General features: G+C 44.4%; 1 protein-coding gene across 1 annotated transcript in view; it reads left to right on the forward strand.

The window, feature by feature from the left end:
- The window catches only part of GFRA2 (GDNF family receptor alpha 2), a 66,572-nt gene that overhangs the window by 36,434 nt on the left and 2,184 nt on the right, over positions 1–27,954 (forward strand). The window contains exons 3-9 of the mRNA XM_040414852.1: positions 15,613–15,906; positions 17,448–17,531; positions 19,244–19,583; positions 21,042–21,151; positions 21,235–21,375; positions 24,766–24,941; positions 25,088–25,135. Coding sequence (XP_040270786.1) covers positions 15,613–15,906; positions 17,448–17,531; positions 19,244–19,583; positions 21,042–21,151; positions 21,235–21,375; positions 24,766–24,941; positions 25,088–25,135 — 1,193 coding nt within the window. The remainder of the gene's footprint in view (positions 1–15,612; positions 15,907–17,447; positions 17,532–19,243; positions 19,584–21,041; positions 21,152–21,234; positions 21,376–24,765; positions 24,942–25,087; positions 25,136–27,954) is intronic.

A 27,954-nucleotide genomic window follows, 5' to 3' on the forward strand; every position in this document is an offset into this window, starting at 1 on the left:
AAATTTGTAATAGGATACTACCTGCTAGGTACCACTCCTAATACTGGTGTCTTTTTAATAGCTGGAATACCCCTATTAAAAGGATTAGAAAAACATGGCAATTTTTTTCTAGAAATAGCACCACACCTGTCCACAGGTCAGGTCTGGTATTGCAGCTTAACCCTTTTAAAGCAGTTTTTGGAACCCCGCAGGGCTCATAAGCGCATCTTAATTAAAGGGGCTGTGTCACCTCACCAATCAGTGGCATATTGCTAGGATAGGCCACCAATATCAGATCAGTGCAGGTACCAGAGGTCTACTGTATCTCTAGAAGGGGGCCCCCCAAAGTGAACAAGAGCGCGGCGCACATGTGCGGCATGCTCTCCACTCACTTTTGTGGGAGATCCGAAATTAGCCAAGTGAGCACGCTCAGCTTTTTTCGGATTCCCATAGAAATCAATGGAGATTGTATTGAGCATCGCGCCCACCGCTGCATTCACTTCTATGGGACTGCCAGAAATAGCTGAGCCTGCGCCCGCCTATTGTCGGAACTCCCACAGGGTGGCCACGCATGCGTGGCCCGCTCTCAGTCACTTTGGGGGCTCCGTTCTAGAGACAAGTGTGGCTCACAGAGGTGGGCCTCGCTCCTGTCTGACATTGGTGGCATATCCTAGTAATATGCCACCAATGTATGAGGTGAGACAAACCCTTTATCATATCTTGCCTGCAGAGGAAACTTTCCACTTTGGAACCCGGTCACGTGGTGAACCTCTCTGGAAATCCTACATCTGTTGACCTCACGTCCTTCAGTCTTCTACAGGATGGGGGAGATTCTATGGATGGGGCCAGACTATTTGTCTCCCTGGTGCGTGAGCAGATGAGGTGGATTGAGGACTTTGCGCATGCGCCAGGGACACAAATGGTTCTGGCCATGTCCGCAGCACCTTCTGCAACCTAGGCTGTGGAAATTATGTGACAATCCACGCAACTTCTAAACGGTAAGTATGTTGGAAACTTTCTTCTACAGGATTTATTAAGGCAGGTAAATGGCTCCCACTGGGTTCTGGAGAACCCCTTTAGGCTTCATGCGCACGGCCATGTCCGTATTTATTGGACCTTCTATTTAATGGAGCTAAGCTACTTTACAAGACTCAACCTGTAGGTAGGTGTGGCGCTGTTTGTAGAGGGGTGGGGAAAATTCAGATTATTAAAAGTCTTCCAGTGGTTTAGCAGTTAACACCTAACATCTATGGTGGTCTAGGGTAATGAATGGGTAATATTGAAGGAGTAACGTTGCTTGCTAGAGATTAAAGGGGTTATCCAATCCCTATAATGACCCCCAGAATGCCCAGGCCCCTCATATAGATTATACTTACCTGCTCCCCAGCACCCACTTTCCTCCTAATATCTATGGTGGTCTAGGGTAATGAAAGGTTAATATTGAAGGAGTAACGTTGCTAGCTATAGATTCATATAAATAATATAAAATCTATAATGTTTAATATCCAATATTCCAGTTGTTTTATGACAGTGGAGGGGTTAATGGTGGTCGGAAAGGCAGGACTTTATAGGGGTACAGAACTCCAAATAAATAAATAAAAACCTGTCTGCAGCTGCCACTAGGGGGAGCTTACTTCATAATATATACATTATTATGAAGTAAGCTGAAATGGAATTCAATGATAAATCAGCATGCAGTGAGCTCCCCCTGGTGGTGACAGAATTAGAGTACTATATGATGGTTCCATACCAGTTCCTGGGGGTATGAATGGAGTGGTCACACATGTTTGATGGTGGTCATGCCCCTACGATTAGATGCTTATCCTCAATGCCCCCTTAAGTGATATTTTTGTTAGATCATATTCAGACTCCGTCCAATCTGCAGTAAATATTTGAATCGCCCCTTTATGTCAATTTTTCTGTGTTCTACTCAGCATAGGTGCCACGGGGGTGCTGATGGGTCACATGCCTCTGGTGCCTAGCTCTGCCCTCACTCAGCCTTCCCGACTACTGAATGTTTGGTAATATGTGCTGATCATTCTCCCATTGCTGAACGGCCATAGGAGCTGTAATGGCGGTCATATTGTTTGGTACCAAGCTTTACCTAAAACAGATGGAGAAAGCAGAATATAAATAATATACCATAGAGAGAACCACAGGATATTGTAGCTGTAAAAGAAGATGGTCCAAGAGTAAAATACAGATATATTTCTATGCATAGATGAAGCAGAGCTGAATTTGTCCTTGAGCTGTGCCGCTCTCCATGTTAACACAAATAGATCCTGAGTTGTCGTCTGCATGTGACAGGCGAGATTTCAGTTCTAGCAATAGTTAGTGAAAGTCACCTCTAAAGTCTAAATCTTTTTCCTCCTCCCGATCCCATGGACTGTCCCACATCTGTCCAGACACTGCCCCCATTCTCTCTATCAGAGCTGGGAGTCCCCACAGGACTTCATTAGTAGCCAGCACCAAGCACAGGGGCCACGCTCTGCATAGCATTAATGAGAGGATTGCACGCTCTGCTGGGAGGCTGCTGTACTGTATAGTCATACACTTCTGTATCCTCTCTAGGAATACTATCTCCTGACAGGTGGCCTTTCTGTCTTTGGTTATGGTGGGCTGGTAGCTTAGAATTTCTCCCCCAAATGCAAAGGAGTCTAGAGCCTGATAAACGACAATTTCCTTCCTTTGCCAATATTCTCACTCCCTCTCTGGGTTGCCTGGATCTTCTATAATCTTTCCCTTCTATGGGCTGGTACATGTGCAACGGGCAGCCACACCCCAGGGCCCTCTATATAACGCATCCCAGGTGTAGGAAATGTCGAGTAGTGTAATGGTGCGGCCCAAATGTCTCTTTATGTGTGTCACGGTGCTCCTACCTGGATACTGCTGGACCCCAGGCTTTGGCTCCGAAGCAATAAAAAAAGGGAATAATTGATGTATTAAGGAAGAAATTGAGTCCAGACCTTGAAGTTCAATGGCAGCTTTACTTGAGTAAATGTTTTTCCAAAACAGATTTCAGGCTTTATCTTGGTTCCAGCAGGCTTTAGCATTAAAAGGGCAGGCAAACTCAACTCTGCTATATCTGACTCTGCTGTCCTGACAAGCTTAATTAGTGTCTTTTCTTTCTTCGTGATGCTGTGCTTCACTCTTTGGTCGGGCTTATGCTCAGCCAAGGGATGTGGTAGAATCCGGTGAGCTCCAACATGGAGTCCCTACCAGCGCACACACAACCACTAGAACTAGAACCAGTTCTAACTGGTCCCCACCCTTCCTGCAGGAAATAGGACTCGCCCACTTCTCTCCAGAGGGTGTTAGAATGAAATGCTCCATTCTACATAATTACAGCTCAGCCGAGTTTGCTACCACCTGCTGGTGAACCAGGCATATTACATGTTATAAACAGTTGCAAACATTATTATAGATGCACATTATGGAGAGGACCTGGAACATAATGCATAGATGCGGAGTCAGCCCTGGGAGGTTTGTGCAACTTTATGGAAACTCAGGCACAAGCACATTTTCATGAAACACAATCACAATATTAGGCTACATGCACACGACCGTATGTGTTCTGCGGTCCGCAAATTGCGGATCCGCAAAAAAAAAAAATGGATGACGTCCGTATGTCATCCGCATTTTTTGCTGACCCGTTGAAATGAATGGGTCTGCATCCTATCCGCAAAAAAAACCTGAACAGACACAGAAACAAAATACGTTCGTGTGCATGTAGCCTTAAGCAGTGTGTTTCAGGAGGACACTGCACATGTTCTGCGAGGAGACAGAACAATGCATCTGCAGACCAGTGAAGGGTGGACGTAGAAGGTTCTCGAGTTTAGAATTTAACAACCTCGCTCCCAGAGTCCTCGCTTGTCATAGACCAAGTGTCCCATGACTAGATCAGGGACGGGCCCCTACAACTTACCTGACAACCACACGACTACTTTTATATACAGATCTGCACGTGACCACATACCACTGTTTGTGCATGGAAACCACAGCAATAATTGGCCATTTTTTTCCATGGTGCAAATTCCATATCTGTGTGCAGAAAAATCCTGGCCGCATGAATAACAGTGTGGATTCCCATTTAGATCAATGGTTTGCTCATTTAAAGGGGTACAGATATCCAGGCTACAGATATGGAGGAACTATCTTCCAGATAGGTCATCAGTATCAGATCGGTGGAGGTCTAACGCCCAGAACACGCCCCGATCAGCTGTTTCAGGCACTAACAGTTCATGGAGCAGAAGCAGAAGGCCCCGTACAATGTGTAGTTGCCGGCAATGTCGCATTGAAGCTCAGCCGCTTCTTCCTCCAGCTCCGAACACTGCTTTGTCCCCATCCCCATGACAGCCTGAAACAGCTGATCGGGGCGAGGAGATGGGGGAAGGTCTTGGACCCCCAACAATCTGATATTAATAGCTCATTAATATCTGTAGCCTGGAGAACACCTTTAAAGGGTTTCTGTCACCTGAAAAATGGGTATTAAGCTGGCTGACATTATAGCGATGTGCTAATGTCAGCTGAACATAACGTTATTAGCGCCATCTCATTGCCTGCCGCCGTTATTGAGAAAAACTAACTTTTATAATATGCCCCTGCTCCTAGAGGCTCCGCTCTCCCACCTCTGATCCAACGCCCTGATACACTAGATTGACAGGGCCAGGGAGCATTTGTCTCCTACCTCCGGCCCTGTCTGCAGTGTAAATCTCGCGCCGTTCAGTATTCGGCGCAGTGAGGAAGGTGACAACCGGCGAGCACCATTCACTCACTGCGCCTGCACCGTATACTGAACCGGACGGCACAGGCATCAGCCTTATTCACTTCAATGGGCCTGAGCTGCGATACCAAGCCCAACTGTTATACAATGTACGGCACTGTGCTTGGTGAGCTGGGAGAAGGCCGCGGCACTCACAGCAGAGCCTGTGCCTTCTCAAGCTGCTGATCGGTGGGGGTCCTCGGTGCCAGACCCCCACCGATCAGATCCTGAAGATATGTCATCAGTATCAACATTTCAAACCCCCCTCCCCCATGGTGGTTGCTCTGGCTGCAATACACCTCCTCTTATTGACAGCAGTATTTCTGGGTACGTTTTTATATGGTTTTAATGGTAATGACCAAAAGTGTGGTCCACCAGGGGCACAACTGTAGGGGGTGCAGAGATAGCAGTCACACCTGGGCCCTTAGGGGGCCCAAAAAAAGATGGCAGTATTATAAATCATACATGGTAGGTTGGGGGCCCTGTTAGAGATTTTGCATTGGTTTTGCGGTAGCTCTGTACGCCGCCCCTGTCCACCCAGTACTGGTTTCCATCGAAGGTCTATGACAAGTTTAGTAGTATTGATTTTACACAAATGTTGTATTGTGGTGATGGTTCACTAATCTCTGTCTTCATGTCCAAATTCAATGAGAGAAAATTATATAAACTTGTGCAAAGAAAAAATAAGCAGTTGCCCATAGCAACCAATAAGACTCCAGCTCTCATCTTCTGGAGATGCCTTTGAAAATAAAAGAAGCAATCTGATTGGTCGGTATGGGCAACTGCTCCACTTCTTATTTGCCCCACCCAATTTTGGTAGGACAATCCCTTGAACTGTCCCACCAAATGTCCAGTTCTTATATAAGGAGAGTTGGGTGTACTGAGTGTTCTGGTATTTTTGGGGTGGCCCAAAGAGGAAGGGCTTAAATGTCCCAATTTTTCCTTTTTATACATTGGTGATTAGGGAATATACCCTACAAAAAGCAGCACCTCCTCATTATGGTCCCATAGGTGTAGCAATTGCTGACACGTAAGGGTCAGGCAGATGCGGCAGCTGCTTAGGGCGTCATGAAAGGAGGAGCAATTACCTTTAAAGGGGTTACACCAAGAAAAGTATATATAACCTGTTAACAGCATAGGACCTCCAGTGACCACTGCTGGCAGTGATCCCTAGAATCGGAAAGAAGGAATAGTGCTCATTCATATGATGTTGACAACGATTTTTCAGTCCCTTAGAAGGTAATGGAGCAGTGGACCATCATGTGCAGTACCATTCAGAGAAGAGACTCAAGGGCCACCATTTTCAGGATCACTGGAGGTCCCAGCGTCAGATGCCCAGTGAGCCGACATTTGTTACCTATCTATCTATACTTTCCATGGGATAATCCCGTTAAATAGGACTTGCATGCTCAGCAGGGCGAAACGTGCACATGGTGGCTCACTGATAGTCCACGGGGGTGGGATCTATTCTGGACCCCCTGCCTCGGACACCAAAAGAACTTGTCCCTTTTTCATAACCCTAAAATACTGCTCTAGGTTAGGAGTACCCCGATCACCCGTGACACCACTGCGTGAAGGAAGAGAAGTGACAACCCCTTCAGGAGAATTTCCTGCTCAAAGCTATAGTTGTCATTACTTTGTACCCCCTGTTTCTAGGTTATTGCCCGTAGGGTCCTGCAGTTCACAATTCCTTCGATCAATAAGACCTTAACCAGCTTGCCTCTGATGTGAAAATCAAAATCTCAGCCTGATGCGTTTGATGGACTGTGATGTTTCCCAACATGAGCCGTTCCTCCAACGCGTTCCCTTGCATCCCCCTCCTCCTATCTGATGCTGCACAGCTCTCCCCCGATGGCGTGCTTCCCCTCCTCCCTGGGTAACTGATAAAGCAGTTTCTTAAATGCTGGATTAGCAAAGTTATCAAATTGAATTTTGTCCCCTCGGTGACTAAATAGCAAAAGCCACATCCACCGAGGGAAAGCGGTGAGAGGCGGAAAGCCACAGGCATTTGACTAGAGAGGGGAAAAAAAAGCAACGGAGGAGAAAGGGAATGGAGAAAAACCATGAAATAGCAAAAGAGGAAAATAGGACAGGGACACCAGAGACGATGGGGGTTGTGATCCGTACTGGAAGGGGCAGCAATTATCTTGTATCTGGTCATAGACGGAACTGGAATCATCAACAGCCCAACCGTTAACTGGAATCGTTAATGATAGTCATTATGTCCATGGCACAATTATTTTTTTTCCTTCGGTACGAACAAGAATCCAACCAACTTCGAAATGTCGCTGCTAATTAACCCCTTAACAACCACCATTATGGTTTATTCTGCAGAGTGACGTAAAAACAGTGATTCAGAATAGCGGCTTCCCGAAGAGTCGTCCAGGTGCAGAGGCCGCCAGGCTCCCAGTAGAGGACGCCGAGGGTGAACGTTGTTACTGATTCTGCCCTCTCGATCTTTGAATAGAGATTAAATGGCCAAAGAAAAAGGGGAGAAGTCGCTCATAGGTGGTGGTGGACAAGATATGTTGTTATCTGCTCCTAGCCAGGGTGAGTGGTTACTACTCACCTTGGTTTGGTTGCACTTTGTGTAGTGCAATTCTGGTAGAGGTAAAATCGTAGGGGTGATCTGGGTTGGTGCAGCTGAATATCGTTCAAGTTGACCATGGGCGGGTGATCAGTGTTGCCTGTAATAGCGGCAGATCCGGCACGACTGTTGCATTATCCGGGCTCTTTTCCTGTTGAACTGAGGCTGCTGTAACAGTCCCCGTCTCAGGAAAAAAATGAAGCAAAAGTAGAAAACAAACAAACAAAAAAAAAGCTATAATGAAATAACACTAGCCACGAAGCACATGTTGTACGCCCACCACCCTCTGTAGGTGTCTGGCTCTTATTGGTATAGATATGGGACATCTTCCATTGCTTATTTACCCCGATGAAGCTGTGATATCAGCAATACGTGTGGGGATCATTCCACAGCGCACATGTGAGGCTTTCTATTTTTTTGGGGGTCTGCATCATGGCATGGTTCAGTTATATTTAATGCTTTTATGTTCCAGATCTACGCATTATATCTGAGGTAGTCCAGGATTTTTGTCATTGATGTCACATTATTATCACTGTTTTGCACTTTGTTAGCTAATGACTGTAGCGCTGCTAGCGCTGGCCGTACTCACCCCTCCCTGGTCATCTGAGGCCTGACTGCACAGAGCTTCAAGACGCAGTACATGTAGGCGCGGCCCGGCAGAAGACCAGGGAGTGGTGAGTGCGGGAAGAGTGCGCCATCCAGAGCAGGAGAGGTAAATTCATTTATTTATTTTATATCTGATCTGAGGTCTGATGAGGATTTTGGGTCTGATCTGAGGTTTGATACAAACTGGATGTCTGATCTGAGGTCGATACAAATTGGAGGTCTGATTGTGGGGTCTAATCTGAGGTCTGATAAAGATTGGGGGTATGATGTGAGGTCTGATAAAGATTGGGGTCTGATAAAGAATGGGGGTCTAATCTGAGGTCTGATAAAGAATGGGGGTATGATGTGAGGTCTGATAAAGAATGGGGTCTGATGTGAGGTCTGATAAAGAATGGGGGTCTAATCTGAGGTCTGATAAAGAATGGAGGTCTAATCTGAGGTCTGATAAAGAATGGGGGTATGATATGAGGTCTGATAAAGATTGGGGGTATGATGTGAGGTCTGATAAAGATTGGGGGTATGATGTGAGGTCTGATAAAGATTGGGGGTATGATGTGAGGTCTGATAAAGATTGGTGGTATGATGTGAGGTCTGATAAAGATAGGGGGTCTAATCTGAGGTCTGATAAAGAATGGTGGTCTAATCTGAGGTCTGATAAAGATTGGGGGTATGATGTGAGGTCTGATAAAGAATGGAGGTCTTATCTGAGGTCTGATAAAGAATGAGGTTTAATTGTAGATCTGATAAAGATTGGGGGTCTGATATGGAGGTCTGATGAAGATTGTGTCTGATGAAAAATATATTTTTTTCTGATTTTCCTCCTCTAAAACCTAGGTGTCTCTTATAATCAGGTGTCTTATAAAGCGAAAAATACGGTAATTTATGACAAGGTGCAAATTGGGCACATCCTCCAGTGGTTTGGGGGGGATTTCAAGAAAAATCTCCATTAATGACCACCTATATATGAAAATGAACTTTAGAAAGAAATGGACAGAAATATAAGTTCTGTTCGTAGTGTTTTCTATATGATTTATTTATTTATGATAAATTTTATATACTGTATATTTAATTTTTTTTACTATTTGTTTCATGCTTATAGTGCAATAGTCCTAAAAAGAACAAATACACTGGGCCTCATTTATCAAAACTATCTGCCAGGAAAACTGGCCTTGTTGCCAATAGCAACAACCCACAACGCAGCTTTCATTTTACCTAAAATGAAAGCGGCATTGTGACTGACTGCTAGGGGCAACAAGGCCAGTTTTCCTGGCAGATAGTTTTGATAAATGAGGCCTAACTGTGTATAAATGGTTAAAAACAATTGCCAAAAATCTATCAAGATAGGAAGAATCATCATACTGTACAACAATGGAAATAATTGTGCCCATGGAAAATCACTCCCTTCATCTGAAAATATGTGGGGTCATTTATCAAACTGGTGTAAAGTAGAACTGGCTTAGCTGCCCATAGCAACCAATCAGATTCCTCCTTTATTTTGGACAGCTCCTTTGGAGAATGAAAGGTGGAATCTGATTGGTTGCGATGGGCACCTAAGCCAGTTGTACTTTACACCAGTTTAATAAATGACCCCCAATGGTTCTTTAAAATGGTTGTCTACTTTGGACAAGAGCGCATCCTCCTGCTAGGACCCTCAGCGATCAATTTCCCTGCAGTGCCACCACAGGGGAAATTAAGTATTACACAGTTCCTGCTAAAATCAATGAGCTGTTTATGTAAGGGACAGACGTGCCGGGTCCTCCAGAGACAGAGGCAGTATCGGGCTGTAACAAGGACCTAAAAATGTGCAAGGGATCGCTCTCTCTCTTAGGGGGTCGCAATCACAGACTTCTCCTCTGACAACGGGGTTCAAGTCCAAAAGGTGCTTTATTTTGGCACTTCAGCACCATCACACACATAAACATCGAAAATAAACACCTGCCCGTCTGGGCTCTACCTAATACACGTGTTGTCTCTACCTCACCTATAGACCGCCGTTCACACACGAGATTAGATCCGGCTTCCTCAGCCATATACGGTCCAGCAGTCTCCAGGCTGTGACCACACCAGCACCCTTGGGGGGAGATGCTCCAGAAGTCCTCCCAACTCTGACCGTGCGACCCTCTTTCTGTAGGCATCGCTAGGCGTCGCTTTACAAAGCCTTGTGGCCCCTCAGCCCTCCTGGCTGAGACCACACAGAGCCTCTTAGGCTTCCTCAGCCTTTCTCCCTCCAAGTCATACACAGAGGGTTGTTTTATCCCTCCTTGATTACAGCAGCAGGCCTCACCTGCGATGACCTCCGGCAAAAGACAATACACGTAGTGGAAGGGTCAGATCCCACTACCAACCCTATCCCCCAGTCCACATGAAATCCAGCCCAGAACAACATCTAGACAAAACTGTCTGAGCAAACTACGTTTTGCTGAAACCACTGCAGCTTTCTGGATTTTAAATATCTCACCCAGCTGAGGTATCTGTGTGGGATATACACGCCTCCCAGCACTTATACTGTACACATCACCACAAATTGCAGCCGTCATTTATATTACTGATATCCTCTTAGACCCCCTCAATCTCCAGGGTCCATGAATGTTCTCACCTATAATAATAATGCCCCTGGACAATGACGCCCTTTGTAGCCGCTCTCTGTTCTGGTCAATAGATGGGGGTCCTGAATAAGGGACCCCGCTCCTATATATAACTTGTGTTGTATTGCAATGGACATTTTGCACAGGAATGTAATGCTAGCAAATATCCATTAATATTAATATTTGGAGATGCATTCATTTCTGAGAAAAGCGTAGAATGAAGTGGATCGTGCGTGGAAAATAATAGTCTCCAGTATAGCTCATAAATCACATCTATTATCCAGGTCTTCTGTGCTTGCCCCCGTTTACTCGTTTTTATGATACTGTACTTGGTTTTTATGTTTTTTTTTTTTTTTTTAAATGTATGTTTTGAGCAACCCATCATGTCTTGGCTGTGTGATAGATAATTGTTATATTATAATGGATCTGCATGGCCATCTTCATGTATGTCTACAGTCTCCCAACAGTCCATAGGGATCCACTCAATGACAGCGCAATACTAGTTAGATGGCACAAGATGAGATTCCTCCTAGTTTAATTAGTCCTGGGGGACTGACATGAGACATTAAGAGACTAGGTCTGGCTTACATATTAAATGCAGGTCATAGCAGGTTAAGGGGGATATATATTTAAAGGGGTTGTCCCCACAAAAAATATTCTATAGCTTTCACACCAGCACCTGTATCTAAATACTTTTGTAACTGCATGTAATTAAGATATTTGTACAGCCACTGAGTTATTCAATAAAATCTCCCTATATAGCGCCACCTGCTGTTTGTTCTTTTCCTTATTTCCCCGTCCAGCTCACTGAGGTGGACACACATGCTCACTCCGTACTTCAACTGCCACCTACCCTAATTTCTTATAGAGGTGACAGTTACAGGGAAAGAGAGAGCTGCAGCAGAAAGGACACACCCACTGAGAAAAGACACCCCCCCCCCCACTCTGCAGCAAAAAAAGGACATGCCCACTGATATAAACGTGGCAGAGCAATTGAAGCAATCAATGGGTAGATATCTGGATCCATGTGAGGTACAGGGCTGGTTCTAACGTTTTTTAGAAAGTGATTGTCATGTACTATATGGTATATTATTTTCATTTATTCATATTTATCATGGATGTTCAGTCAACAGCTATTCCACCTGACTCCCTTGTAAACATTGTAAATTCCCCTGACAGTGGATTATCTCCTGGATCGAGCATGTAGAGATCCAACATGCCTGATCCAACCACACCAACCTTCTGCTTGGATTACACCCCCTTACACATTGGCTGGGGGCAGTAGGTTCTGTGACAATGGCGGTTCATGGCTGCTGCTGTCCTGTGTGCGCAGGCATCGGCTTCTTGTGTGTGAATTAGGGCTTGTATTTATTGTACCGCTGTATGCAGAAATGCTAGGGTTAATCCTCTCCTGCTCTGTGAGCTGCTGCATTGCTGTTTCCAGTTTACTAATCAGCTGCTTCTACATATACCTGGCTGTTTCCTTCAGTCCTTGTCTGTGTCTTTGTCTCCACACATCTTTCTAGGTCCATCTAGCTAGCTAGAGCCTGTAAAAGAGCTATTATCCGTTTGTCTGTCTGTCTCCTGACCTGTGCCTGTTCGCCGTACCGATCCAGTGCTGCCTGCCCTGATGTTTGGATTGTTTCACAGATTCCCAGGAAGTTTGCCAGCCCTGACCTCTGCTTGTTTTCTATCAGTGTGTATTGCCTGTTCCCTCGGTTTCACAAACTGGTGCCTCTGATCTTCGTGGGTCAGCAGCCTACCACACTATTCCAGGAGGTAATGCCCTGGTGGCTTCCCTGCAGCAAAGTCTAGATCCCAGTATAGGTTTAAATGATGAATACCAGGGGACCACTAAGATAATGCCCCTAGGTCTAGTCCAGAGTCAAATTTGTTGGTCATATCAGGTTCTAATGTGTATGGGCACCTTTCGGGTGGAGGTGTCTTGGTCATGAAACACGGTGCTGTCAATTACTTCAATACTTGACTCCAGTTACTGAGAACTATACCAAATATCCCAGATCTTCTCTTCCACTACTGGTGATTAGCACATGAGTGTCGTCAGCTGTGTTGAATCCTGATAAATATGGTAAGAAGAATGGCCAGCGATGATGGCTTCAGAATATATGGTTATAAGGTTCTCTCCAGAAGACGATAGAAGTCATGGGATTTTTTATTTTTTTACTGAGCTGCTTGTTAACGTATTCATGTTAACTAATAGGGCAGCTATAAAGATGGCATTTCATCATTGGCCTTGGGCTATACTGCCATATAAATGCACTGAATTACGCAATGTGTATAACCCAGTGTAGTCATGATATGATGCCTACTGAAGGCTGCAGTAGACATTATACTGCGGAAAAACAACTTACTACGATAGAACCGGACAGCTTTCTATTGCATGAAAGTTTGGTTCAAAGAAAAAAAAATCCTCCTTGTATTATAGTTCACGCCGTTTTTTCCTTAAAGTTCTTATGCCAACTACCCTCTACTCAAATAAATTACCCCTATGAGCATACCCTGTGCTACACTTACTAAAAGCACAGCCTAAAGATAGTACAATTACCCCCAGAGACATGGCACGTAACCCCTGGAGCACACATATCAGAACTTAGGGTCTAGACCAGGGGTCCCAAACTCGGCTGGATAAATGGGCCACACACAGAAACAGTTTGGTGTTGAAGGGCCACGTTAATTTCAGACATGATATATTATTATTGTTAATAGAATATAGAACCACATACCTATTACACCCAGTGACATCTCCTCTGATGTAGATGTTCTCTTTCCTCATCTTCTCTATTTGGACCAGACCGCCATGACAACTTCTTTCTGCCGCGACTCGTCTCTGCAGAGTTTGACACACAGACATCTTAGATTCCTCACTTTTACATCATCCTCCCCCTCCAACATTGTCATCCTGCTGCTACCCCCTAATACTATAGTGCCACCTACAGTACCCCCAATAGCAATTATACTCCCCAAGAGTGCCCCCATTAGCAGCAATGACTTTCATATTGTGCCTAATAATAATGTCCCACAGGACCCCAGTAGTAATAGTGCCGCCATAGTGCCCCCAGCAGTAATGAGGTCCTTCTATAAGACACCCCTATAGAGCCCACAGAAGTAATAAAGCCCCCTGTCCCTAGTAGTTACAATTTCCCCTAGTGCCCCCAGTATTTGTTATGCCCCCTGTAGTGGCCCCAGTATTTATAATGCTCCCTGTAGTAGTTCCAGTATTTAAAAAGCCACCCAACAGTGCCCCCTGAAGTTCTAATGCCCTCTTGGAGTTATAACCCCCCTTGTAGTGCCCCCTGCATTATTATAGCCACGTGTAGTGCCTCATGTTTTATAATGCCCCCTGTAGTGCTCTGGCCTGTATTAATGACCCCTTGTAGTGCCCCCTGTATTATTATAACCCTGTGTAGTGCATCCTGTGTTATAATGCCCCCTGTAGTGCTCTGGCCTGTATTAATGACCCCTTGTAGTGCCCCCTGTATTATTATAACCCTGTGTAGTGCCTCCTGTGTTATAATGCCCCCTGTAGTGCTCTGGCCTGTATTAATGACCCCTTGTAGTGCCCCCTGTATTATTATAACCCTGTGTAGTGCATCCTGTGTTATAATGCCCCCTGTAGTGCTCTGGCCTGTATTAATGACCCCTTGTAGTGCCCCCTGTATTATTATAACCCTGTGTAGTGCCTCCTGTGTTATAATGCCCCCTGTAGTGCTCTGGCCTGTATTAATGACCCCTTGTAGTGCCCCCTGTATTATTATAACCCTGTGTAGTGCATCCTGTGTTATAATGCCCCCTGTAGTGCTCTGGCCTGTATTAATGACCCCTTGTAGTGCCCCTGTATTATTATAACCCTGTGTAGTGCCTCCTGTGTTATAATGCCCCCTGTAGTGCTCTGGCCTGTATTAATGACCCCTTGTAGTGCCCCCTGTATTATTATAACCCTGTGTAGTGCCTCCTGTGTTATAATGCCCCCTGTAGTGCTCTGGCCTGTATTAATGACCCCTTGTAGTGCCCCCTGTATTATTATAACCCTGTGTAGTGCATCCTGTGTTATAATGCCCCCTGTAGTGCTCTGGCCTGTATTAATGACACCTTGTAGTGCCCCCTGTATTATAATTCCCTCTGTAGTGCTCAGGCCAATAGTCTGGGCTGGAAGTCGGACCCCAACCATTTAAAGATAGGTCATCAATATCGGAAATCGGACAACCCCCAAGCGAGGTCACCTGATACTTGTTAGAGTCACATGACGGTTCACATGGCTGACGCCATATTTAGTCCTATCCAGCTCTCCTAGGGATCCATTTTACAGGACTAAAACCGGCCGTAACATTATTTTTTTCTTTAGGGAGAGGCTTCTACGTGGATAAAATATTGAAGGTCCGTGAGCGAAATTTTAAGTGGATGTTGTATATTAGAAAATTGTTCAACATCCTATTTTCTATGTAAATAAATGTTATCATTAAAACTGGAATACCTCTTTATGTTGTACTACACCAACCCTCCGGGCTCCCTTGAACTAACGCTATCTTTATCTCATTGGTGGTTTGGTAATAAGTACTTTATGATCATGCTGCCCTTACTGTAAATCATCTCTCCATGCACTGACTTCCTCATGAGCATGTGCTGGGCTTGTGTTTATACACTGCAGCCAATCAGAGGAGGCAGAGTTGCAGGGGGAGGAAGAGAGCAGCAGCCTGAACCAATGAAGAGACAGGAGGCGTGTCTCAGACTACCTCAGACTCCCTGAAAACACTGAAACTAAACTGTAGTCACACATCATAGCTCTAATAGGGAACCAAAAAGCAGCAAAACAAAAAGGTCTGAGGAAAATAGATAGCATTGACCACCCTCTCTAGGAACTGACTCACATATCACTTTTGGAGCTCCTGACCAATCTCTTTAAAAATAATATTATGCTGTTCATGCAGAATAGAATGAAACTTTTACCCATTGGGTGTTATGTCCACAAAACTTACCATATATGTTATAAGGAAAGGTCTAAAGGCTTTTCACTTGTTCGGTTGAAGATCCGATATCTTACAGTTCACCAATACTAATGTCTTATCTCCTCCCAGCTCAGACCAGCCTCACTCTATCTGGGTCTCCGTCGGCCTCCTGGCCTCACACAGACTGCATCCAAGCGAATGAGCAATGCATTAGCGACCAGTCCTGCAGCTCCCGACTCCGTACATTGAGGCAGTGTCTAGGGGGGAGGGACCGTGATGTCCTCCTATCCAGCCAGGAATGCAAGACTGCTCTGGAAGTGCTTCAGGAGAGTGCCCTTTATATGTGTCGCTGTCAAAGGGGAATGAAGAAGGAGCTTCAATGTCTTCAAGTTTACTGGGGGATCCATGCTGGTCTGACAGATGGTGAGAAGAAGTCATCAACCCCTAAAAATGATGAAAATTGTTTTGATTTGATCCTGTTTATGCCATTATGATGAACCATGCAAAAACCATGTGAGAGATGTTCTGTATGGCCTACAGGGATTGGGTGACCATTTAAGCATTAGGGCAGTGCCCATGGCCAATGGAGGTCTGTAGCCCCTGAGTCAGTTACAGCACTCCTAAAAGTGGTATTCTATGCAAAACATGTTTCACCTATCCATTGGATCGTAGATAAATGTTAAATGGATGGGGGTCCAACTGCTGGGCCCCCAATGGTGGCATCCGCAGTGTCCTCTTGAATAGAGCGTTGCAGAGCATATTCCACTGCTCCATTCAAGCTCTCTCTTACTGTGGTTGTGCAATTTGTGCAGTGCAGTGACCCATCAGGAAATGGTGGAAGATGGGAGTGGTAGTTGCTATGAGCTGGCAGTGGTACTTACAGATCACCGTGGCCATCTCCACACTGGTGTCCCCTGAGACCTTGCAGTGACTAGAGGGTGCACCCTTTCTTCAGCTCCTGCTTGGTAGTAGTTAGGGTGCCCTTGGCATTGTTTGTTTGCCTGGATGCAAGGCAGGTAAGTAGGTGAAATAATAAATAGAAATAATGAGGGTTGTAATAATGAGGGTTGTAAACTTCAGCAATTCCCGTCCGAGGGGTGCAGATTTGAGATACGGTGGGCCAAACCATCTCAGAGTGTGGAGGGGGGCGTTTGAAATGTTCCCTCTCTCAACAGTAAGGTCTCTTTGCCATAAACATGCATAATACCTTGCTGTCTGACTCCAATGCACTGCCTTGTGGGTTCTAGACCTTCTAACTTCCTTCTCTCAGGAACTTGGCTGTATAAGTCTTAAAGATGATCGTTCACTGAGCTCAGCCCTAGCTCCGAGGAGACTGCACATGTCTTCACTTTTCCTTATGCAGAACTAGAGATCACCAATCAGGGGGCAGACCTAGGTTCATATCCTGGCAACCCAGCACAGTCAGCCAAGAATTTAACCATTAATTGTCCATACAATGCCATTAGATATACAAACATAGCAAATCACAACATTAAACTTAGCAATGTCATATAATAGGCACAATTAACCCTTTTCATTAACTATGTTCTGGGCTACTGCAGGGGATGAGGCTGTACATCTCATCAGTCCACTCCCCAATCTAACACATATCACCTGTTATATCCAGTGGATAGATGAGAAATGTTTTTGGCTGCAATAAAGATAGCCATTTTAGGCATATCCCTAAGATATGCTTTAAATGTCACAATGAGGAGGTCTCAGTGTAGAATGATTTAGTTCTTTCACTTCTCTGTATATCATTCATAGTCATGGATGAAATATCCATAGGCCTGTAGAAACCAGAAAGTCAAGGATAAAAAAGATGATGATTTCTAGAGGGACAGGAAAGGGAAATGTTTGGAAATGTAGGGAGATTTGCAGAGGAGAGAAGAGGTCACCACATATTGTACATTCATCATCTGACTATTGTAAAAAAACAAAATAATTGTAACTTGCCTTCCCAGGAGATGAATTTTATGAAACGTCGCCATATGAACCAATGACCTCCCGTTTATCAGACATCTTTCGCCTGGCATCGATCAACTCTGGTGAGTGACAGTAAAGGGGCCCCTCGTATAAAAATTACTAAAGCATCTAATTCAACATTAAATTGCTCCGAAGCTTTCAAATCTGATAATCATGACTGATGCAAGAATCACACATGTATCAACTAATGGATTGGAAAACAGTGAAGAGCAATGACCTTAAAGGAACATGTGGATTATGTATCTCTGAACCACAGAAATTTGAAGCAATTTTCTTAGAAAATATGGTGTGTGAACCATGTAGATTATTTAAAGTGTACCTCTAAACAAGCATAGATAAGAAACCAGAGAGAAGATGGCTTTTCAGCTTCATTGAGTGATCAGATTACAGTTGCCCATAGAAATCTATGGACAGCAGAGGCAGAAGGAGGGAGTAGGACCAAGACACTAGTTGCTATGATGTCTTAGATACAAGGCACATAGAAAAGAGGAGATCCTGCTCCCCTGTCTTTCAGGAGGACATTATACAGCAGAACTGAGCAGTGTAGCTGGGAATCCAGCACTTGGGGTGAGATAGAAAACTTAATCAGTAGCATAATCAGCAGCTTTTTCTATGTGTCTCTCCCTGCAGCTGCGTCATCCTCTCCCTTGCCTCTTCTTACTCTTCTATGGGCAACATGTAATCTAATCTCTGAAAGGCTGTCTCCTGTATGAAAATTGATTTTATCAGTGAAATCAGAATGAGTTAACAGTTAAGGAGGTAGGGGAGCAAAGGAGCCTGAAAAGTGGAGAAAGAGGCACATTTCTCTTATAACATTAATCATAAAGTTTCTTATCTTCACTACTATCATTGATTTATGGACCATTGTTTATAATTGGAGGTACACTTTAAACTCCAGTTTTTTAAAAACAGCATCTAAGGGTACTTTCACACTAGCGTCGCTGGATTCCGGCAGGCAGTTCCGGCGCTGAAACTGCCTGCCGGTTCCGGCAATCAGTATGCAAATTGCATTGCAATACCGGATCCGTCTCTCCGGTTGTCATCCGGAAAAACGAATCCGGTATTTATCTTTTTCACATTTTTAAAGGTCTTCGCAGACCGCAAAACCGGATCCGTTTTTCCAGAACACTTAGGGTCGAATCCGGCATTAATGCATTTCAATGTAAAATAATGCCGGATCCGACATTCCGGCAAGTGTTCCGGAATTTTGGACGGAGAAAATACTGCAGCATCCTGATGCATACTGAACGGATTGCTCACCATTCAGAATGCATTAGGATAAAACTGATCAGCCCCTAGGACGGAACTCAATACCGGAAAAGAAAAACGCTAGTGTGAAAGTACCCTAAATGAAAAGTTCTGCACTTTTTCAGATACCTGGTTCCTTCCAGTATTCAGTACTTCTAGAAGATAAAACTCTGTCTCGCTCAATCGATGCCTCATATTAAGAGAGACCTTAGTAGTGGCATTGCAACAAGGGCTTGCTATTGCACCACAGTTAATACATGAGCTCCAGTTTGTGAATGGCAAAATGGGGCTTCTGTAGCCTGAGGGCAAGGTTGGATTGTTCCATCAGAGTAGCTAAGCATCCTCTGGTGGACCCAGGTTCTGACACAAGAATCAGGGCCATGTGAAGACAACCACATTTGAAGGTGTGTGCATAGTGATAACAACAAAGATTATGATGAAGTTAAGGTAAGGTCTTGATGTTATGTAGATATGGAGGAATTATCTTCTTTATTATGAAGAATCTCTCTTGTATTATACCCCACAGGCACAGAAGCATCTATCATGAAGCAAAATGCCTGCTTGGATGCCGCTAAATTCTGTAATGTGAATGATACCTGTAAGAGATTACGTTCCACTTTCATTGCGGTATGCAACACAGGAGACAATGCTCCATGCTTTCGTCGCAAGTGCCACAAGAGCCTACGTACTTTCATGGAGCGTATCCCTTCAAACCTGACCTACCCCCTTCTGTTTTGTCCCTGTGCGGACAAGCCTTGTGCTGAGAGACGCCGCCAAACTATAGTCCCGAGCTGCTCCTTCAATCTTCCTGATGTTCCTAACTGCTTGGAGGTGTGGTCCACCTGTAGACAGGACCCAGTATGCAGGTAAGGTGGCATGCTGTACACAAGGGGTCTGACATTATTCACATGCATGTGTAAATGTCACTGGTGTGTGGGAATGGGTTTGAAGAAATAATCAAAGGAATAGGAATTTTGGTATACTTCCTGTCAATCGTTAACTCCTTAAAGCAAGGATATCAAATGCGTGGCCCTCTAGCTGTTTCAACACCACAACTTCCAGCATGCCCTGGTAGATGTAGGCTGTCTGGGAATGATGGAAGATGTAGTTTTTGGAGGACCATCCATTCCTACCTTAAAGGGTTGTCTGATGTGGTGACTTTTTACAGGACAGATTTATTTATTTTTTCACTTAATCCCCCTCCCCATTTTTCTAAAACCTTTTTTGAGCGTTATTTTTACCTTTTTAGTTTAGTACAACCAGGGGATCCGAACTTATCCAGATCGCTGATATAATACACTGCAATACTTATGTATTTCAGTGTATTATACCTGTCAGTTTAAAACTGATAGGCAGTCTATTATGCACTGTCTCTGGCATGGCTATTAGGTTACTGTAAATGGGAGACCTGGAGGTCATTGTTAGGCTCCAGGCTCCTATAGCAAGCCATTGGCACCCCTCAACTGTTTTGTGCAGGGTGATAGTGTGACAGAGCACACCTCCTTTCTCTGATTCCTAGTGTTAGAATGGGGAGTCAGCTGTATTATTTAGCCTGCACATTCAAGTACCATCCATTCAGAGTGCATGCAGTGGGATTGCCTACAAGCACAATGGAGTCATTTATGAAGCTGATATACCACAAAACTGGTGTAAAAAAGTCACAAACCCTCAGACTTGTGACCTTTTCACTCCACCCTCACCACCTTCCGAAATGAGGGTTTGGTACAGGAGGGGCTACTTGCCCCGGCAGATTTATCATCACTTACAACAGTTTTCTGGCATAAATGATCACTAAATTCCAACATCTTAATATGTAAGACCTGGTAGAGAAACGGCTGTTCCCCATAATTCAAACATTAGATTACCGTATCGCTTCAAGGGGTTCTCCACTTTGGACAAACCCTTGACAATCATCTGATCACAACGTGTCCTCTTGCTGGGATCTCCAGTGATTAGCTCTAATCTGTGGGAAACCCAGCAGTAAGTGCTCACTTTCTCTTCAGCACCACCACAGGTCAAATGAAGCATTACAAAGTGTCCATTAGAATCACTGGGTTGTCTGGGTAATGTAGGACAGGAATGGTCCTCCAGAGAGTGAGATGCTCTTTGTAATCTATGAATATGTCTTCTAAAGTAGACAACCTCTTTGGTCCTCTTTGACATAACCACCATAAAGTAAGCACTCCGGCCATTAAGTTGCATGTGTTGTCTAGTACATGGTTCCTAGCAGTGAAGATAAAGTAGGCTTGATGTTTTACATCTCAATACCCTTCTTAGGATATATCTCATATCTATTATCTATTCTGATTTTTTGTGTTGTGTAGGTCCAGGTTGGCAGATTTTGTGACTAACTGCCAGAGTTCCCCTCAGTCTGTGAGCGGCTGTGTGCGCGATAACTATGCGGCCTGTCTGGGGGCGTATGCTGGGCTGATCGGTAACTATCTGGCTTCTTCCTGCTCCTTCTCCAGTGGTCACTTAAGAATTTTTTATCATCCATCATTGTTCTTTTTCCCTTAGGATATGATGTGGCTCTGAACTTCCTGGACTCGGATCCTCATTCACTTTCCATAGGACCCTTTTGCTCTTGTAGCGGAAGTGGTGACCAGGAATCTATGTGTGACCTGTACTTGAAGGAGTTTACACAGAACCGCTGCTTACGTGAGTGAGGGGGATGGCTACACCGTGGACCTATGGAGATTGAGATATGGACCACAATATTCTGTATTGTCTTGGTTATTTAGGCTGTGTTTACACTGGCATCATGTTTTGTTGATAATGGATGGCATGATACTGTTTCAAATGATGGATCCAAGAGGTAGACAGATCTTGTTGACTTCTAATGAGATCTATCATGATAGTGTCACATTTTCCATAGTTTTCATGGCAAGATTAGCCGTGCATGCTGATGGACCTCCTGATGGCCTACAGCCTTATTTTTTTTTTAAACTATTTATACCAGTGTGGCATGTGTTTAATTGGCATTTTAATTCTGGTTTTGGCTCCCAATCACTGATGGAAATCACTGACCAAACACTGACGTGTAAATGAGGCATTATACTGATGATCTATCCTCTGGATAGGTCATCAGTATCTAATCAGTAGGGGTCCAACACCCGGGACCTCCGCCGATCAGCTGTTTGAGAAGGTACCGATGCTTGCTGTAGTGCTCTGGCCTTCTTGCAGCTTAGCATAGACCGTGTGATGTCACGTTCATCGGTCACATGGCCTTGGCACACTTCAACCCCATTGTGGTGCTACTGAGAGCGCTGGTTCTTTCTTTAAAGAGCTAATTGGTGGGGGTCCTGGGTGTCGCACCCCCACCGATGAGATACTGTATGACCAGAAGATAGGTCATCAGTATAAAACTCTCTGAAAACCCCATTAAAGGGAATCTGTTACCCTAATTTTGGACCATTATCTACAGTAATACATGAGTAGTACTGCAGGTAAAGAGGGCGGATGACTATTTTTTATTTTCCTACTGCCCCCGATACCCCCGCTGTCAGCGCTTAGAGCTGCATTGAAATACATTGTCAGGACTGCTGGGCATGGGCATAGGAGTCCTCTTCATTATGTCAGAGTACCACAGCAGTCCGGACTGTGTATTTCACTGCAGCTCTGAGCGCTGACAGCGTGCGGGGGAGGGGGGCTGGGACTAGTCATGTATTAGTGTAGATCAGTGCTTCTCAATTATTTTCTGTCATGCCCCCCCTAGGAATAAGAAAACATTTTGCGCCCCCCGCGCGACTGTAAATAGTGTCATTTGTCTATAAAAGTGTTATAAGTACTGCTACTGGGGCTCCCTCTCTCCAGCCGTAGAGTTGCTAGGCAACCGACGCCGTGTGGGACGCCGCTTGTGGATGACGGACACTTATGGTGGGATCTGTGGATGACGGACACTTATGGGGGGATCTGTGGCTGGCACTGTTACAGGGGGATCTGTGGCTGGCACTGTTATATATGTGCCATCCACAGACCCCCCACCCCATAACAGTGCCATCCACAGTGCCCCCCCAGCCTATAACAGTGCCATCCACAGACCCCCACCCCTTAACTGTGCCATCCACAGATTCCATGTGCCCGGCGGCCGGCGCGTCCCTCAGTGACGTCACTTGTCTGCGCCGCCTGCTTCATTCATAAAGCAGGCGGCGCAGGCACGTGACATCACTGAGGGACGCGCCGGCCGCCTGCCCTGCCTGCCGGCATTATACAGAAGAAATTCGGATATACGGTACTATTAGGAGTGAGGGGTGCATGTTTAATAACTTTTAATTAAATAATACATTTTATATTAGTATACCGGAGGGAGCGGTGGGGTGGGGCTATAGTACAGTGACCGCACCGCCCCACCGCTATTGCCGGCCCCCAGCTCCTCCTCCCAGTCCCTCCCCCGCTCCGTACATCGAGTCCAGCGCCTGCGCCGGCCTTTGATCAGAGGAAGGGAGATGAGCGCTTCCACAATGGAAGCGCTCATCTCCCTGCCGCATATTACACTGCGAGCTGTCGGCCGCCCGGCGCCCTGAACGAGCCCCCCTTTACGGAGCCTGGCGCCCCCCCTGGGGGGCGCGCCCCACTATTTGAGAAGCACTGGTGTAGATAATGGTCCAAAATCGGGGGGGGGGGGGGGGGGGACAGATTCCCTTTAAAGCGGTTATCTCGGATTACGATCTGCTGTTCTCTACAGAAACAGCACAAAACATGTGTACAGGCTGTATGTGGTATTCACTGCTTTCAAATGAATGAGGCCCATGGAGAGACGTGACGCTGTTTCTGTATAAAATATCTCCTATTTCTTATACTGATGTAAAGTGCTTTAGAGGGGAAACCCAGTGAAAGGTTTCCTATTTGTCACATATAGAGGTGAGATCTCCCATCATCAGTACTTGGTGATTTCCCCTTTAAATGCAGAATATCTATTTATCACAGATAATCATTTTTTGCGGACCCATTGAAATTAATGGGTCTGCATCCTATCCTCACAAAAAACGGAACGGAAACAGAAACAAACAACGTTCGTGTGCATGTAGCCAAAGATAGATAGATAGATACAGTAAATAGATGAGATAGATAGATATGAGATAGATAGATGGATGAGGATGAGGCTCATTTCCTGCTGCGGTGCCCCAAATACTCAGCAGTAAGGGAGACTCACTTCAGGAGACTGTCTGATCTCTGTCCAGACTTCTCCTCCATGGAGGAGGAAGAGAGACTCTCCATACTGCTGGGGGAAGAGGAGAACACAGCGGCCACAACAGCACAATATATTACTGCCTGCCATGGACTGAGAGGAGCCTGATATACCATGGACTCCTGTACTCCCACCCTGAATGCGTCCCCATCCCACAACCCTACCCACTTATTTCCCACTTGCTTTGGCAATGCTAAAATGAATTTAGTCCTGTCAATAAAGCTCATTTGATTTGATTTGATAGATAGATGAATGATAGATAGATATGAGATAGATAGATAGATAGATAGATAGATAGATAGATAAATAGATGATATATTAGATAGATAGATAGATAGATAGATAGGAGATAGATAGACTATGAGATAGATAGATAGATAGATAGATAGATATTAGATAGATAGATAGATAGATATTAGATAGATATGAGACAAATAGATATGAGATAGTTAGATATGAGTTAGAGAGATAGATAGATAGATAGATAGATATTAGATAGATAGATATTAGATAGGTAGATAGATATTAGATAGATATGAGATAGTTAGATATGAGTTAGAGAGATAGATAGATAAATAATGAGATATTAGATAGATAGATAGATAATTAGATAGATAGATAGATAGATAGATAGATAGATATTAGATAGGTAGATATTAGATAGATAGATATTAGATAGATAGATAGATAATTAGATAGATAGATAGATAGATAGATAGATATTAGATAGATAGATAGATAGATAGATATGAGATAGATAGATAGATAGATAGATAGATATTAGATAGATAGATAGATAGATAGATAGATAGATGATAGATAGATGAGACAGATTCTAAAATGTTGTCTTATGCCTTCAGGAAATGCCATTTATGCTTTTGGCAATGGTACAGATATTGTCCACAAGCAGAACATCCCTCGACCTCCCCTCACCACCATCTCTCCACGGAGTGAGAAAAGACACGTCCTTCCAGACAACCAGAGTGACAGTAACACACAGTACGAGATGAACCCTGACATCTGTGATTCCATCCCAGTAAGAACCAAAACCTGTAATTTACGTGGTTGATCGGCCGCTCTGATGACATAGACAGTAGTTGGACGGCCTGTGAGATCACTATTTATTTAGTACATGATAGGAGTGTTTGACCTGCAGGTGACATGTGCGATTTCTTATTACAGGACAAGAAGAATAACAGCTCACCCCACCTCAGGATCTGTGTCTCTGAGGTATTATGCCTTCCTCTTTACCATCTTCTAATCCAACATATACCGTATCCGGTATATATATATAATATAGTAGGCCTCTTCCCTGGCACCTCTTTGAGATGACCACTCAAAGTTTCATTTAAATTTCATTCTAGGTGCATAGGCTAATCATGGCTATTGTATGTAATGCATGGTGGTCTGGATAAGGGGCTGGCCTTCCCAAAGAGGGAGACGTTTCACTTTGTATGTATTGACATGAACTCCATTATCACTCATCTAATGTTCTATAGTCTCATTCAGTGTCGGACTGGGGTTCTTTGGACCACTTAAAGGAATTTATTCTCAGGGCCCAACACGTATATCATCAATAAAGTCTAATAAGTTTTGAATCAACGAAATAGACATTAGAGGCAAATGATTATCCATAGACATAGCTCCAAATGTTTTTTTTCTACTGGATCTTTGGTGTCCACCATTACATCAGAGCCTGGGTTCATCGTAGGATCCTTTGGTACTCTGGTAGGCCAGTCCAACCCTATCACATCCAGGGTCTTTCAAATGTTTTGCCCAATCATCCAAATCTGCTTCAGAAAATGTGCTGTTCTCATCACTCTAGGTCAGTAGTGGCCAAAGCTGGTACTCAAGATCTACCAATTGTGCATGTTCTTCAAGGACTTGTAACTGAAATCTTTACTGATGTTCTCTTGCACAAGCTACTATCTACTGCAGCTGGGCACGGCCTTGGTAATGTGGAAGCCACGTTCTGTTAGGAGATCTTGAGTATTGAATGAGACAACCACTACGCTAGGGAGTCGTATGGCATCTTCAAATGAAATGGTTTATTAATTTTGATGAGCCTTTTCTATATATTTATGCACTTTTCTTTAAACTTACAGTATCTCAGTGTTATTTCCTTATCCTCCATTCCATGAACTTTATTATTTTCGTTTGAACTGTTCAGATCATACTAAGAATGTCCTTAGGAGGTCATTTGCCTGATGGAAGCCAAAATAGTACTCTTTTGGCTTTCATCAGGTACTTTGGTATACCACAAAAGAAGGCGTAGAATAGCATAGTACACTATAGTATTCCACAGGGGCATAGCTAAAGGCTCATGGGCCCTGGTGCAAGGGTTCAGCTTGGACCCCCTTCCCTCATTGCTTTGTGGCCAGAGGCAAAAATTGAAACCCCCTATGCCAAATTCTCAACCTAACCCCTTCCCTCCAGCCCTACTGTTAATTAAAGACATACTTGGAAAATATTACATACAGTGTTACAAAACATACAGAGTAATACAGCACTACATACCTTTTACATCTAGGGTTGCAACGGGTATCGAATTATCGATACCCAAATTATACTTTTGTACCCGGATCAATTTGATACCGGGATTTGCAATTTACTGATACTAAGCTGCGCTGGTGTGCAGCCTAGTATCACTAAAAGAACATGGCACGCGCTGCTCTCTGCGCGCACCATGTTATCCTGGGACGGGACAGTGGAGAAGGAGGTAGTCCTTCCCTCTCTCCCCACTGTGTGCGACTGCCGCTGCCACCAATGAGAACAGAGAGGAGTAGGAAGGGAGGGAACGTGGCCACTTCGCCACCAATGCATATAATTTATGCCTGAATACAAATGTAGGCTGTGGTTGCCGGCCATATCCTATACCCAGCACCCGACCTCTATGACTGTGTGCTGCGATCCACCGAACCACGGCAATAAACCCCTCAGGTACCGCAATGCATTCCACCAGTATTATAGTCATTGGTGGCAGTTGCCCCAGGGTCCCCCCCTCCTCATACATTGCTGGTGCAGTGGTTTCTGATCGGTTACCATGGCAGCCAGGACGCTGCTGAAGCCCTAACTGCCATGGTAAGCTCCCTGCTGCTGTGTGTACTATGCACAGGGCAGCAGGGAGAGTGTAAAGTCCTATTTACCCTAATAGAGCTCTACTAGGGTGAATAGGACAAGGGATCTAGCCCTTAAGGGGGCTAATAGTTAGTAAAAAAAAAAAGTAAAAAAAAAAAAGTTTAACCTCCCCCAAAATATTACAATTTTAATTCTCCCCCTTTCCTAATTTTACATATAAAAATATAAACACAATAAATAAAAAAATATATTACATATTGCCATGTCCAAAAAAGTCAGAATTATTAAAATATTTAAAAATATCTCCTATGCGGTGAACGCCGTAACAGAAAAAATAAAAAACACGCAATTTAAATTTTTTTGGGTCACCTCGTCCCCCCCCAAAAAATAGGGTAGGGCTGTTCTATTATGGCTTTTTTTGTGTTTTTATTATTTTCGCGCGGTATCGAGTATTGCAATACTTTTTTATGGTATTGAATCAAAATTTGGGTATCGTGACAACCCTACTTACATCCAGTGACCTCCTACTTTTACATTATTCTCCTTCTCAACATCCCACCCTGCCACCCCCAAAACTGTGCCCGCTGTGCTCCCAATACTATGCTGCACAAACAGATAATCACCCTAAAAATACTAGTACCACACAGACCTCAGATCAGACCCCCATATCAGACCCTCAGATCAGATCCTCAGATCAGACCCCCAATTCAGATCCTCAGATAAGACCCTCAGATCAGATTCTCAGTTCAGACCCCCATATCAGATCCTCAGTTCAGACCCCCATTTCAGATCCTCAGATCAGACCAACCATCAGACCCCATATCAGACCCTCAGATCAGATCCTCAGATCAGACCCCCAATTCAGATCCTCAGATAAGACCCTCAGATCAGATTCTCAGTTCAGACCCCCATATCTGATCCTCAGTTCAGACCCCCATTTCAGATCCTCAGATCAGACCCCCATATCAGAT

The sequence above is a fragment of the Bufo bufo genome, chromosome 1 (genome assembly GCF_905171765.1).
Source record: "Bufo bufo chromosome 1, aBufBuf1.1, whole genome shotgun sequence".
NCBI classification, from domain to species: Eukaryota; Metazoa; Chordata; class Amphibia; order Anura; family Bufonidae; genus Bufo; species Bufo bufo.